Source organism: Typopeltis vanoorti, chromosome 13 (genome assembly GCF_054136105.1).
Source record: "Typopeltis vanoorti isolate ZY-2024b chromosome 13, IOZ_Tvanoo_1.0, whole genome shotgun sequence".
Taxonomy (NCBI): domain Eukaryota; kingdom Metazoa; phylum Arthropoda; class Arachnida; order Uropygi; family Thelyphonidae; genus Typopeltis; species Typopeltis vanoorti.
In genome coordinates, this window is record NC_143561.1 from 28,131,676 (window position 1) to 28,147,849 (window position 16,174).

The window sequence follows — 16,174 nt, forward strand, 5'->3', positions numbered from 1 at the left end:
AGGAATGAATAGGAACTTACTGAGGAACTTGTATACCTGGTACCACTGGGACTTAGAATGGGGAAGAGACTGGCCCGGGAGATGCCGCTCACGAGGAGCGGCACCGCCTCGCAGTAAGCCTTCGCCGCCCGGGTTCTCAGCTCTACCCCCCTTGTTTGGAGTAAAGAAACCGTGCCAGCGAAAGCTTTGTGGCTAGGGGAAACAGAGTGGTTATTCTTTTTCCTGGGGTGGGGGGGATGGTGGGATTTTTGGGTTCTAAAGAGATATACAGGGCTTGATGCGTCCCTGTATAAGAAAGCATATTATCGGTGGTTTGCAGTATTGATTCACAAATTTAAAGTCTCCTAGCAAGTGCCTTTCTTGTGCAAGAAATTTGTGTAAGTAGAAAAAGAAACCTTTTCTTATTCTTGCATACATTAAATTTGCGTCTCGTACCTGGGATTTTTTCCGTACTTTCCAGATGTGATATTTTAGTACATTGATTAGGAAGATAGTGAACTTTTGGGTTTTTTGGACTGGTGGCAGGAATTGTAGTCGTACTACCTCTTCTACTGTCAGCATGGGGATTCCCAATGCTGTGCTGAGTCTCCACCAGATGCGTTGGGCTGGTGGCCAAAAATAAAAGAAGTGGTCCACCGTTTCCACGTCCCGGCAGACATCGCAGAATGGGTCGCATGGGTTAGGTAAATACCAGGATTTCACCTGTTTCACCGGGAGCCGCCCGTAGGCTATTCTCCAGGCTAGATCCCGATGAAAAGGCTGTCCCCAGCTATTTTTGATGTTTCTGAAGAGAATTTCATTATTTGTACTAAGATTGGGTGTATCACGCCTGGAAAGTTGGAAGAAATCCCAGTATACTGCTTTGGGTTTGTGTGTGAGGATTGCTATTCCTCTGTCTCTGAGTGTTGTGATCGATTTCACTACTGTACGGTACCACTTGGGCACCCCCCTTGCGCGGGGTCCAGCATAGTCCGTGATCCCAAAGAGGGGGAGGAAAAGTCCTATAAAATATCTAATTAGTAAGCCAGAAATGTGGTTGGAATTTAAGGCCTTCCGTACGGTTTTGAACGTGTTTGCTTGTAGCAAGCATTTGTGATCGGGCAGAGCATAACCCCCTTCTTCCTGTTTGAGTTGTAGGTGTTCTTTCTTTACTTCTCGTTTTCTCCCATTCCAGAAGAAATCCAGGAGTTCCTTTGATAATTTATTTTCTTGTGCCAGTGTGATGCCTGTGATATTGACAGTGTGCATCAGCATTGGGGTGACGATTGTTTTTATTACTGTCGCTCTGCCATAAAAGGAGAAGAAGGTTGGTTTGAACAGCCTTATCCTTTCCCTGCTTGTCTCCTGCAATTTTTGGATTGGTAGTGCTAGGGTGTCCGAGAAGGGCACGCCTAGTATAGTTAGGGGCTGTGTCTGTAGCGTTAAACCGTAGGGAAGTCCAGTGCTATGGAAATTTCCGAAACTTTTGATTTTGGTTTTTTGTGCATTAACGCGAAGACCACTGACTATGCTGAATTTTTGCAGCGTGTGCAGATAGATATAGATGGACTCAGAGTCTCTGAGTGTAGCCACTACATCGACTGCATATGCCACTATTTTGCATTGTCTGGAGCCTTGGGGCAGTGGAATACCGTTAATTGCGGGGGTGTTATCAATTCTTTTGATTAAGGGTTCTAATACTAGGGAGAAGAGGAGGGGGCTTAGCGGGCAGCCTTGCCTAACCCCTCTCTTTATGCGGATTGGTTCTGTTAGAAACCCATTAATAGATAGTTGGGTCGTGGCTTCCGCATACATGTTTTTAATTGTACGCTGAAGTCTCGAGCCAACGCCTATTTTTTGTAGGATGTTCTGCAAGTACCTGTGGTTGACGCTGTCAAACGCTTTCTCCAGGTCGGTGGAGAGAAGTGCCAGGGGGTATTTTTTCTCTTTGGCCAGTTTGATCAAGTCTCTTAACAAAAAGAGATTGAATTCCATAGATCTACCAGGGATCCCGTAGACCTGTGAGCTTGTTATTATTTTTTCGATACCGCCCTTAAGGCGCGTGCAGATAATTTTTGCAAAAATCTTGTAGTCTACGTTGGTTAGGAAGATTGGACGCCAGTTATTTGACAAAGTCCGATCTCGGTCTTTCTTGGGGATAAAGATGGTGTGGCTCTTAACGAATTCCTCGGGGATGTTTCCCGAAGTGAGGAATTCGTTAAAGATGTTTATTAATGCTGCCAATGCAAATTCCCAGATAGATCTATAGAATTCTATCCCCAGTCCGTCTGGCCCTGGGGTCTTCTTTGTTTTCATCATTCTGCACATGGCCTTTAATTCGGCTGCAGTTATCGGCCTGTCCTGCAGGGCACTAAGATGATCGGGAAAACGTGTTGCGTCCCACTCACTGAAGTCATCCGTGCCCTGCCGGTCAGAGAAGATACCGATATATTGCTGATGAAAGTGACCGAGTATTTCGTGGGTTGAGCGTAAAATCTGGCCCTTCTCCTCGATCTGGTGAATCGTTTTCTCATCATTAGCCGCCACCCGTTGTTGATTGTAGAATGCGGCGGAAGGTGTTTCCAAATGTCTGAGATAGAGTCTCGTTCGAAAGTCGAGGTCCTCGACTCTACTCTGCCGCTCTTGCTGCAGTTCTATTTCTACTTGTCTGATGAGATCTCCGCAGGAAACTCCGCTCCGTTCGTTTGTCCGGTACCAGCCGAGTTCCCTGTAGAGATCCCTCAGCCGTTTGCGTTTTTGGTAGGCCCTTTCGCGTCCACATTTTTGGAACAGTTCCCTAGCCTGCCTCTTGAAGGTCAGCCAGTTTTCCCAGTCCCAGTTGGTGTTTGTCCATCTGTCACAGTGGTTCTGTAGCTGGTCGCTGAAAAGACTGGGGAAGGTGGGAGGGAGCCTCCAAGGACCTCTGGCTGTTTCCATCACCTCTGGGAGCATGATTTTTAGTATGACCATCTTGTGGTCGGTTGTCAAGTTATGCACTGCGGTGTGACGTATCCTCTGAACATATTGTTCCAGGTTTTGGGACACGTACACCCTGTCTAGTCTTGTCGATATCTGGCCGCGGCCCCACGTAGTTTCTACTTTGGCGGGGTTATTCCGCCTCCAGATATCGACGAGGTCAAAATTTATACAGCATCGATTTAATGCGGCAATGCCGCCAGTTCCGTTGTTTGCGTTCCCGCCTATTTTGTCTAGACGTGTGTCTTCCACACAGTTCCAGTCTCCTGCAACTATTAGGTGTTCTGCTCCCAGGAGATAGTTTTCAAGGGCAGAGAAGAAACCACTTCTGTGGTATGGATTGTTCGGGGCGTAAACTGCAGCAAGTCGGATGGTACGGCCACCGTACTTCCAGTCCACCGTTACTAGGCGTCCTGTGGCGTCTTTTTGGAAGTTGAAGAACCCCCCCCGCGATTGGGGGGCGAATCAGTATCCCCACCCCTCGCGAGTGAGCGTCCCCGAAGCACCAGTAGCTGGTGACCGGATAGCTTCTTGAGAAGTTCTCCACGTCCCAATTCCACAGTTCTCCACGCCCCACGTCCTTATAGAAATGGGTTTCTTGTATCAGGAGGATATTAATTTTGTGTGTTAACATTAGCCTCCAGACAGCGCTTTGCGCAAAGGGGTTGCGTAGTCCGTTAGTGTTTAAAGTTGCGATTTTAACTTCCATGGTGGTGTTAGAATGAGGGGGGGCATTATCTGGTGTTTGTTTTATGAAAGCCAGTTCTGGTTCCTCGTCGGAGCTGGTTGCACTTTGAGCATCCGAGACAATGACGAGCCTGTCTGTAGAGTCCCTGTCTTCGTCAGAGTCCATTTCGTGGACTTGGGGTTGTGCCACTTGATCCATTACTGGGGGTAGGCTCTCTAACATTGTAACGTCATTGTCGAGGGGCTTTGCGCCTATTGTTCGACATTGACCTGTGGTCTCTGTTTCGTCTTCCGATGACATCATGCTGCTTTGTTTCACTTTTTTCTTTTCCTGTGATTCCGTTTCTCTTGCGCGCTTTGTTGGGGCGCTGGGTGTGACCGCTTTCTCTTTCCTGCAAGCTTCATGGTTTGCTACATTAATGCTGGTGATGTTCTGTGTGTGGCGGCTTGCCTTGGGTATCTTTGGGGTTTTCGTTTCCGTTGCTGCTTCCTTTTCAGCCTGTTGGCCGAGCTCCGGAAAATCGCTCCTTGATATTTTCTCAGGGTTCCCGATGGGCGTTGCCCTAATCGGTGTTATGGTCCCTCCTGTTGCTTCTGAGTGTGTCTTGTACAGACATGTGTCCAATTTGTGGGTCAGAGCCCCACACTTAATACAGGGTTCTGTACAGCTTTCCATTTTATGCTTTGACGATTTGCAATTTCTGCATTGTATTCGAGGGCAATCTGCCCCAAGGTGTTCCTCCGAATTACATCTAAAGCACCTTTTTTTCACACCTGGGTAGTTCACCATTACCCTCGTTCCCCCGAAAAAAACAAAATTGGGGACTTCTTTTTTCATGTCAATCTGGATTTCAACGTCTCCTGTTTTCCATCCTTTATAGTCTGCGTACTCCATTGCTTTAATCTTGTGAATTTCTCCCCATTGGCTAAAGAATTTCTTGACTTCAGGTTCGTTCTCTAGGTATTCTAGTGGAAACCTGGTTATTTTTAGCGTTTTTCGTAGGCTCCCTACTAGAAACGGTCTGATTGTTTGTCCACAACAAATGAAACCCTCTAATAATTTCCTTTTTGTTTGTTCGCTTTTGACCACTATTTGAAATCTATTGTTCCCATAAGGTATAAAACCGTATATATTTTCAGCCCCTACTGTTTCGATTAGAGCTCTCGCTAACGCCCGCTGATCTACGGGCTTCGTGAGCTCGATACCGAGCGTCCTAGTTCTAGGCAAAAAATGCGACATGGTTACAGAAATTCCTGACTACTGGGTGTAGAAAGGGAATGTAAGGGAGGGTAAAATCGAGGAACGTTGGGCGTTCCTCGCCGCAAACAAAGCGATACCAGAATAGACGGATAGAACAGGCAATAAAAAGAAAAAAAGGTCTTACCAAAGCTAGGGTACTACTGCGGAATCTGAGCATGGAGCTCTCTTTTCGGGCCGTTGAAACTGGATCTTCTTGAGAGGTAGACGTCTGCCTTCGGCCGGAGCTTTCTCAGGGGTCCTCGGGAACTGTCTCTGGAATCCGCTGCGTTCTGTCGATGTCGATATCCAAGTGTGTGCAAACAAAGTTTGCACCTGAAAGTATCTTCAGGACTGGGGCAAGGTGATACATCACCAGGGCAACTCGTTGCAAAGGTGTAGCAAGCTACCAACACTCCTGTCTCAGTATCTCCCATAATGCAAAACACATCTCCTTGCGGATATGTCTAATGTTATGCATTGCACACACTTGGATAAAGGATTAAACTAAATTTATTATACTCTAACCAAGTGAAAAATAAACTTTCAACATCTTTCTCTAAATCCAGAGTAATTTATTAAAAAAGGGTGGCACACCATTTGGCAACTCCTATAGGTAGAGATGACCTACGAATGCTTGTGCCTGGTATCTCAGCTTGGGCCTGGCTCCCACTGAAGAGACCTCAATAAAGGTCAAAACTAGTCTGGGTAGTGGCCCTTCCCTTAATGCATAACATTAGACATATCTGCAAGGAGATGTGTTTTGCATTATGGGAGATACTGAGACAGGAGTGTTGGTAGCTTGCTACACCTTTGCAATGAGTTGCCCTGGTGTTGTATCACCTTGCCCCAGTCCTGAAGATACTTTCAGGCGCAAACTTTGTTTGCACACACTTGGATAAAGGATTTAACTAAATTTATTATACTCTAACCAAGTGAAAAATAAACTTTCAACTTTGTGAAGAACAAGCTGCATTCAGGTCAAATAGAGGTTGTCAGAATCAGATTTTCACTTTACGACAGATAGCTGAGAAATCATGGGAATATAACAAAGATCTATATTTAAGTTTAGTAGATCTGGAAAAGGCATATGACAAGGTGCAAAGAGAGAGAGAGAGAGAGAATCTATTCCAAATGCTACAGTTATATGGTGTCAGTGGGGCAAATCAAACAATACTTAGTCTTTATTTGAATTGTAAGTCAGCAGTTAGAATTGAAAGAAGTACAGGAAAGCGGTTTAATGTTAAATCTGATGTCAGACAAGGATGTACATTATCCCCTTCTCTTATTCATTATCTAGATGGATCACATTATGAAGGAAAGTGGTATTAAACCTGATATCAAAATTGGAGATGTAAATCTCAGCTTTTTGCTTCATGCAGATGATTTTATACTTCTAAATAAATCTGCTACAAGTCTGCAAGATTCCCTGACTAAATTGAATAACTATTGTAATAGATATGGTATGAAGGTGAGCAATAACAAGTCAAAGATAATGAAAATAGGCAGAAGCATTGAAAATATCAACTACATTGTGAATGGAGAACCTTCTCATCTCATCTCATCTTCCTTTTACCCTCTTTTACCTTGCTTTATCGAGTATTTATTAATCATCGGACCTCAAACTGTTCACAGAAGGTGGTCAGCCCTATATCCCGATGTATCCTATGTACAGTAGTGTTGAGTATGGAGAACCTATAGAACAAGTAAAACATTTCAGCTACTTAGGCATGATTTTTAGTGAAGATGGTAAATTAAATATGGAAATAGACCAACAAAGCTGGTATGGTAGGAAGTCAAATGAATAAATTTATATGGAATAATAGAGAAATTATTCAAAACACTAAATTAGCTGTATACAAGACAGTGTTCAAACCAATTTTATCTTATAAATCTGAGCACTGGGTTAGAAGTAAAACACTTGACCAAAGACTAGAGACTGCCGAAATGATAGTCCTGAGAAAGATTAGGGGCGTGAACAGATGGCATCAATGACAATATCATATTAAAAACAAGGATATTAGGAAAGAACTTGACATTGTCAGCATCCAGGAATGCATTAACAGAGTTAATCTCAGGTGGTATGGTCACTTAAACAGAATAGGAGAGGAAAGATTAGCAAAAATAAGTGTTCTCTGCCAGGTTGGCAGGAAAAAGACCCAGAGGCAGACCAAGATATAGGTGTATTGATACAGTAAAAAGTCTTAGGCGATAGAAATATAAGATCTGATAATGTTGGAGTCTTGACAGGTAAGAGACTTATTTGGAAAATTGTAGATAGGAAGTTAGTAATGATGCAATTTTTCATATAGTACTATCATATCCTGTACATCCCTTGAGGGTGTATATCAGGAATTTGATGATGATGATGATGTTAGTCAGGGGTTGTTATCAGGTTGACATGGAAGAGATATTTCATAGAATTCGGTGGGGAGCAGAACAAGGAGCCATCACTGGAAATTGTATAAAAAAGGCTGTGAGCAGAGGAGTGAGCAGCAGGCTCTTTGCATGGAGAGTGGAATAGATTGCCTAAGTGTGTGTGTTGTGAATGTGGACACATTGAATCAATTTAAGGCACGGTTGGATAAGCATTGTGTGCAATAGTGTGTACCTCCCATAATCAGTCTCTGACTCCCTGTATACTATCTGGTGGCAAACTTGCTGCACCACTGTGTTTACTGATGAACCTTTGAAATTTTGGAAGTCTGAGCTGCAAAGCAGGTTTGGCAACTCCTTGAAGGGTATCACTTAGTATGAATAAGAATACTCTGTGTGTGGGGGGGGGGGGAGGGGGAGCACTGTAACCCATGCTCTAAAGGCCAAGCAGAGCATTCACTACTTAGGTCTCCAATAAACAGGGTTGTGTGATGGTTCACTAGGTTAAGAAGGTCATCTACTACCTACTGGGTTTAGTTGGCATTTCCTCCAGCTAGGAAGATATGCAGTGGAAATGCTTGTTAGGTATACCAGAACCTCTTTTGTGGAAACAGATTACTCCACAAGAAGATAGGGACAACTTCACATGGACAAGCTATATCTTTCACATCACCTATTTATTAATGGGCAAGCATGTAAACAGAATTCAATCCTAATAAATGAAGTGCTCTATTATTTTAACAAATGAAACATATCCTCATTAGAAGAAATGAAAATGTTAGTTCTAACAGTTGCCACTAGGATGATACATGGCACTACAATACATGTAAATTACATGTGATACTCCTGGTATGCAGTGAAACATTGTGACCATATCATTTATGCAAAGGACAAATGTCTCCAATGACGTATGCTTCGAAAGAAGCGTCTATAAAAGCAGGTAGCTGTGGAATGCATCAATTCATTGTCTCTGAGCAGACAACATGTTAAAGCACAATGTCACCATTACTGAAAAGTCATGCACCTCTCGTGAAGTTGCTTTACCAAATTAACAGCTGTGCCTTGTGAAAGTTCAGAACATTAATCGGGATTAAAATGGTCCTATGACTGTAAATGGTTTGCACAAAATGATTCAGAAATCTGAAGTGACAGGTTCCTTAGATGTCAAACCTGACAGAGGATGGAAGTCCATTGAATGAGAGACAGTGGAGGAAGTAGCTATAGTGTTAAAGAAAGAAAGGATGGCAAATGTCATAGGAAGCAGCAGCATGACATATTGCACATTTTAAAACAAACCCATAAACAAAAAAAAAGCACAGTTCACAAAGTCGTAAGGCAAATTCTGCGCTGTTATCCTTACGAGATTTCCTATGTTCATCAACTGCTTAATCCTGACCGGGATGCACAAGAAACATTTGTTTTGCAGTTCTTGCTTGGACTGAACTGCACAATGACTGGCCATGGAACATTTTCTGGACTGATAAAGGCTCACCTCCATCTGGATAGTGATGTGAATAGGCACAGCTGCAGAATTTGAGCAACTGCAAAACCAAACGTTGTGTGACACTGCTTTTTTCCGTGAAGGTCACCGTTTGGTGTGGCTTTACTCATTATCAGAGCTTTCTTTTTCAAGGAGCTCGGTCCTGGTAGTCTAGTTACCTGCATTGTTAATGGCCAGCGATATGTATCTCTCTCTCTCTCTCTCTCTTAGCCAATCAGATGATTAACACTTCAACAGCATCAGTGTTTCGATTCAACAGTTTTTATGCAGGATGGTGCCCCCCCTCCTCACATTGCAACCCCTGTCAAGTGCTTCAGACACATTTTACCGAGTACAGAATCATCAGCTGCTGTCATTTTTGTATGACATTGGCAGAGCACTCACCGGATCTGAACCCCTGTGACTTTTGGCTGTGGTGGCATCTAAAAGACATCTATCGTGGACACATAGTCAACTTAATGGATCTGAAGACCAGCATTACATGTTATATTCACACCAAGTGAAACTCTATGTTCTGTGGTTGAGCATGCAATTTTGCAATTTCTGCACATTGCTGTCAACAGAGGACAGCATACTGAACATGTTGTGTAACCACATAACACATCATGTATACCCTATGTTTTACACATGAAGCATTGTGCGGTTACACAACATGTTCGGTATGCTGTCTTCTGTTGACAGCAACGTGCTGAAATTGTAAAATTGCATGCTCAACCACAGATGTTTGTTTTGATGGTTTGAATTACCAACTATGGTATTGCAGTGCCATGTAGCAATTGCCACCCTGGTGGCAACTTTTAGAATCAATGTTGGATTTTGTGCAAAATAAAATTCCATTGCCGCACATATCACACATTAAATATTAAATTGTTCCACTGAGTAGTTACATAGTTACAGCCTTTTGAAATGTGAAATTGAATTATAATCATGTAAGAGTTAGTTTTTAAAATTTAAAAAATTAAATCAATAGTTAGATTGTACTAGAATAATACTTAATCATTAAAAGGATGTGGTACCCTAGAATGTTCCATTTTAATGTTCAATTTCCTTTTGCAAAAAAACAATTTTACCTTTACAAAGAAGTACACTGTTACAAATTATATATCCAAAGTTATTAACGGTATTGAATTTCCACACTGAATGCAATGCTATGGTGATATTTAATGCTAGTGTCATTCATGTATTTAGATGGAATCAAGATACTGCATTTAACAAAAAATAACTTTTATAATGAAACCTCAGAAATACTTACTATGGTTTGTAACAATTTTACATATATTAAAGATTTTTCTCTTTTCATTGTCAAATATGATCTCCATAGCAGTAATCTCATTTGTGCAGAGCATGAAACTGCATAATTCCTGGAATACAAAAGAAAATAGGGTATTATTATTGCTACATACCTTTAAATTTTAAGGCGGTAAAGTGTTCTAGAGGCTAAGGCTATTGAAAATCATAGAAATGAGAGAAAGAATACTGTAAAAGGAATTAAAGATGATAAAGGTAACATGAAAACAGAAGATAAGGATATCCTAAATGTCTGAAGTAATTACTTTGAAAGACTGTGAAATGAAACAAGCAGTGACAGAAATGTAGTAGAAAATTTTCAAGAGAAATGCAAACAGGAGAACATATCAATACTTGAGGTAGAAAAAGCTGACAAAAACCTGAAATGTGAAAAAGCATGCAATTCGACCTGTAATACTCGAATATGGAGGTATAGAAGTTCTGCAGTGGCCCTGCTCATAAAATCAAATTCCAGATGATTGGAATAGAGCTGTCATAATATTCATCTATAAAAAAACAGGAATAAAGCTGAATGTGAGAATTCCAGAGGAATTTCTCTATGAAGTCTTGCAGGTATGTATGCAAGCACACTTGAAAGGAGGAAAATTGTGAAGAGAAAGCAGTAGAAGAATAAGCTGAATCCAGGCAAAATAGAGGTTGTTAGGATAAAATTTTCACTTTATTACAGACAGCTGAGAAATCAGAGGAACATAACAAGGATCTGGAAATATTGAGAGCAGTTGATGATGAGGAAGAGAGAGAGACTGACTGTAAGTGAGCAAGAGGTGTATGGGGAGTTGAGCAAACTAGATGTAAATAAGGCTGTGTGACTTCATAATATATCACCACGTATTCTGAAGGAATGTGCCAGGGAGTTGATGCTGGCCTAGACAGTTTTTTTAATACGAGTCTTGCACTGGGTCAGGTTCCTAAGGAGTGGAAGGAGGGCAAGATTGTGCCACTTCATAAAGGAGGTGATCGAACTCAAGCATCAAACTATAGGATTATCTGTGTGTCAGGTGTTGTGGTTAAGTTGTTGGAGAGCTTGTGAGAACTAGGATCCAGAATTGGGTTGACAACAATGAGATTATCTTTGATGGACAGCATGGATTTACTAAAGGGAGGTCATGTTTTAGCAATCTACTTACTTATTACAATAAGGTAACTGCTTCCTGAATCCAACTTGTTCTTCACCAAGCTTTTCTTCCACAATTCTTCTCAACCGTTTCTCAAGTATACTTGCATAGATCTTGCCAGAACACTCAGTAGGGAAATACCTCTGTAATGCTCACATTCAGTTTTATTTACCTTTTTATATATGGGTACTATCAGAGCTCTACTCCAATCATCAGGAATTCGTCCCTCTGTCCAGGCTTTCTGAACGATGCAGTGCAGCCACTGTAACACTTTTATACCACCATACTTCAGCATTTCTGGTCGAATATCATCTACTCCTGCTGCCTTTCCACATTTCAAACCTTTGATGGCTTTTTCTACTTCAAGTATGGATATGTATTCCTGACTGTATGCCTGGACAGTGTTTTTTACCAGTATGCTATCACTGCTTGTTTCATTTAGCAATTTTGAAGTATGGAGTAATTAATAATTACTCCATACTTCAAGGATATCTCCCATTTTCATGTCACATTTATCATCTCTAACTCCTTTTACAGCACTCTTTCCTCCATTCCTAAGCTTCTTCAACAACCTCTAGAATATTTTGCCACCTTCTTGATATTTATTTTCTATATTCTTGCCAAAGTCCTCCCATGACTTTTGTTTAGCTAGTTTTACACTCTATTTAGCATTCTTGCATTTGTCTCTGTATTCTCTAAGAGCACAAGCTGACTTATTTGCCAGGAACTTTTGATATGCTTTCTTCTTTTCCTTCACTGCTTCTTTAACTTCCTGTGTTCACCATGGAGTTCTAATTTTTCTATCCTTGCTGACAACTTCACCACATGCCTCTCTAGTTGAATCAATCAGGGTTTTCTTCAAGGCTTGCCACTGCATCTCCAAGATTTGGTTCCTGTTCTCAAACTCTTTCATTTTTTCTTCACTAATCTTTGTGTATTTTAGTCTACAGTTCACATCTGAGAGCTGCTCAACTTTTATTCGCTTTAAAACTTTCTTATATGTTCTTCTTTTTCAATATGAAATTCAATTTTATCCTGCTTGTAACTAAATGGTGATCACTTCCAATTTCAAATCCTCTGTACACACTGGTGTCCTGCACCAGGGAGAAAACATCACTATCAACAATAACATAGTCAATGAGACTTTTCTTATTCCTTGCCCCTTCTCTCCATGTGAATTTGTGCACATTTTTATGTTGGAACATGGTGTTAGTAATAACCAGTCCATGTCTTGAACAGAAATCCAACAGGTATTTGCCATTATTATTAGTTTTGCTCTTTTCTCCAAATTTTCCTAAAATATTTTTGTATGTCTGATAATCATTTCCTACTCTGCTATTTAGATCCCCAACAAGGACCAACTTTTCCTTTTTCATCGTGTCAGTTGCTTTGGATCTAAAGCATCAAAAAAGTCTTCCACTTCTACCTTAGTAGAACCTTCTGTGGCACAAATAAGTCTCATTGTCCCGTTCCCAATTCTAATATTTGCCCACATCACTTTACTTGAGACTGCCTGCCATTCAAGAAGATTAGCCTCATATTTAGTGTTGAATACTATGGCGACTCCTTCTTTTCCTTGATTGTCATTGCCTGAATATAACATTTTGTATTTATTGCTCAGAAAGATTTCACAAGTTTTTGTCTTTTTTGTTTCAGTCACCCCTATTATGTCAATCTGGTACTTATCTAATTCCTCAGCTAGCTCCATTTCTTTGCCATTCAGGCTTCTTATGTTGATAGTACCGATCTTTAACTCTGGTAACGTTTAGTCGGGGTGTGTTTTCAGATTTCTTCCAATAGCTGACTTTTTGCCGTTCGCTCTGGTTCCCTAGCAAAAACAATGGGGGTCTTGTTTAACCGGGCGACGCCACAGCCAGCATGAAATTTTGTCATGTTGTACCATCATTTTCTATACTGGTTTAAGCCAATAAGAATACAATTTGGTCGACTAAATTCCAATTGTCAGCCCATCCTTGTTTGTTCAGTATCCAGGTAGATACCCAACAGGGTGCACCACAAGAAGGTGAGGATTGGACATTAGGTCAGAAGCCCTGGTCGGTTCTCTGCATTCCTTTAAAGGCTATGTGGAGGTCTCCTCTCACTTATATGGCTTTGACCCTTAAGCACCCCATTGCAAAATGTAAGGTTTTAAAATTTGGAAAACAAAAATGGGATGCAGAATTTACGCTTGGTGAGGCTATATTGTCAGAGGTGGAGGAAATAAGAGATCTGGGGGTGATAGTGGATATGGATCTGAAATTTAGCAGACACATAGCCAGAATTATGAAGACAACACAAATGCTTCTGGGAATGATGCGGAGGACACTGACTTATAGAAGTAGGGAGATTCTTGTTCCATTGTATAAGTCTTTGATGAGGCCACACATGGACTATTGTGCCCAGATTTGGTCACCTGGTTTTCAGAAAGATGAAGAGATGTTGGAAAGGATCCAGAGGCGATTGATTAATGTAGTTTCTAACCTCTGGAATGTCGAGTATGAGGAAAGATTGAGAAGATGCAACTTGCAGAGTCTGGTGGACAGGAGGAAGAGGGGAGATATGATAGAGACCTACAAGTTATTAAAGGGTTGTTATAGAATCAATGCTGCAGAGGTTCTACAGAAAATAGTTGGAGATCAGGGGAGAACCAGAGGTCATCCCTGGAAGCTGTATAAGGAGGGTGTGAGTTGGAGAGTAAAAAGGAGCTTTTTTTCATGCAGAGTTGTGAATGATTGGAATGCCTTGCCTGAGATTGTGGTGTCTGCAGAGAATTTGAGTGTGTTTAAAGCAAGGTATGATGAGCTGTGATAAAAGGACCTCCTAGATGAGTCTTTGACTCCATGGTGTCTTGGGTATTAATAATAATAATAATAATAATAATAATAATAATAATAATCTGTATTTAAGTTTTGTAAATCTCAAAAAGGCACATGACAACATGTCCAGGGAAAAGCTTTTCAAAACACTCAGTTATATGGTGTACATCAAACATTATACAGGTCAATACATGGTCTTTATTATCATTATTATCCTAAGATCCCATGGAGTCACAGACTCATCTAGGAGATCTCTTTTATCATACACACATCTCATCATACTATGCCTTAAACACATTCAAAGGGTCTGCAGACACCACGCTATCAGGTAATAAATTCCAATCATTTACTACTCTCCATGCAAAAGACCTGCTTCTCACTTTCTTGCTCATACCTTCATTATACAGCTTCCAGGGATGATCTCTTATCCTTCCCCCATTTCCCACCATTTTATGAAAAACTTCTTCAACATTAATCCTATAACAACCCTTTTCCAACCTGTACACCTCTATCGTATCACCCCCCCCTTCCTCCTATCCACCAGAATTTGCAAATTACATCATCTCAACCTTTTTTCATATTTATCATTCCAGAGATCAGAAACTATTTTGGTCAATCGCCTCTGTACCCTTTCCAACATCTCTTCATCCTTCTGAAAAACAGATGAAAACCTGTGCACAGTAGTTCATATGTAACCTAATCAGAGCCTTATATACAATGAAACCAGAATCGCCTTACTTCTACAAGTCAGTGTCCTTTACATCATTCTCAGAATCATTGTGGTGTCCTCACAATTTTGGCAATATATCCTCTAAATTTAAGACCCTAATCTACCATCACTCCATGATCTCTTATTTCCTCCACCTCCAACGATATATCCCATCAGGAGTAAATTCTACATCCTATCTTTGTTTTCCAAATTTTAAACATTTCAGAATATTGAACTGGTATCCCCCACACACCCATGCCCCCATCCACTGAGTCTATTCAAGTCTTCTTGAAAGGTACAACATCTGCTTTATTCATCATAGTTCATCCCAACTTTGCATCATCTGCAAACAGCTGTATATCTCCATTCAAATCTTCCCCAATATCATTACCATACAGGTTAAACAGCAATGGCCCTAAAACAGACTCCTGAGGCACATCACTAGTGACTTTCCTCTTCTGGGATATTGCTTCCCCATACACAACTTGCTGATACCTATCAGATAGCCAATCTCCAACCCAATACACTAGACCATCAGTTCCCAACCAGTAGTATGCATACCCCTGGGGGTATGTGCTGGGCTGTTCAGGGGTATATGAAAAGTAATCAGTAATGGCAGAAAAACTAGTAAAGTAAACAAAATGCAAAACGTTAGTTATAGAACAATAAATGTCAAGTTTGAATCATCGCTAATGGAGACACTTCAAAACAAGCTCACATTAGCAAATGATGACTGGTGAGGGCATGGCTATGAACCCCTCCCCCAAACTACTCTTCTACCAATCATTATTATGCACAGTTCATGCATCACTTTTGTCACCCATCCTCCTTTCCAGAACAATTGCGTGTTACTAAGAAATGACCTTTGCAATAACGAACCTTCCACTGACTTCCATTTGCAACATTTCTAGAACTTCTCCAAAAATATAAATACATCCGTAGCCAGACTGTTTGAACATATTATTATTTGACACCTCCAAGGAGTCCAAAGACTCATCAAGGGAGAGTGTGCCAACAGCATCGAACGATTGGCCAGTTCAGTTATTGACTGAGTATAAGTAAGTGCGTTGTCTTTGATTGTGATTCTTTTCAAGTAGTTTTTTTATTTAATGTTTAATGCAGTTTCAGTTATTATTGTCAGTTAAGCATGTTAGTGATGGATCAGTGGTTAAAAACAGGAACGGTTAAAAAAATCAAAACTTGATCTGGATATAATCCATTGCCAAGTACACAAATAAATATTAATAATAATAATAATAAAGGAAAAAGAAAACCAGGACATCCTCTTAAACGATTCAACGATGACTTCTAAGGCCAGAACAGGCCATGCTAGGCCTAAATCCTTGATACGCATGATGATGAATAATAATAAATCAAAAGTTTGTCAAATACTTGATCAGCATTATCAATATTTAACATGAAGCTATACTTATTTCTGTGTTATGAATATTGTAAAATTAAATCTGTGGT

The 16,174-nt window shown here is 40.8% G+C and overlaps 1 protein-coding gene across 2 annotated transcripts in view; it reads right to left on the minus strand.

Annotated features, from left to right (window-relative positions):
* LOC150100012 (protein white-like) overlaps positions 1–16,174 on the minus strand; it is a 246,751-nt gene that overhangs the window by 174,861 nt on the left and 55,716 nt on the right. Inside the window, exon 3 of one of the 2 annotated variants that reach the window (XM_090403080.1) lies at positions 10,009–10,117. In XM_090403080.1, the coding sequence (XP_090259206.1) occupies positions 10,009–10,117 (109 nt within the window). Of the gene's footprint in view, positions 1–10,008; positions 10,118–16,174 lie in introns of those variants that run through there. The other variant, XM_090403081.1, reaches the window with a different exon arrangement.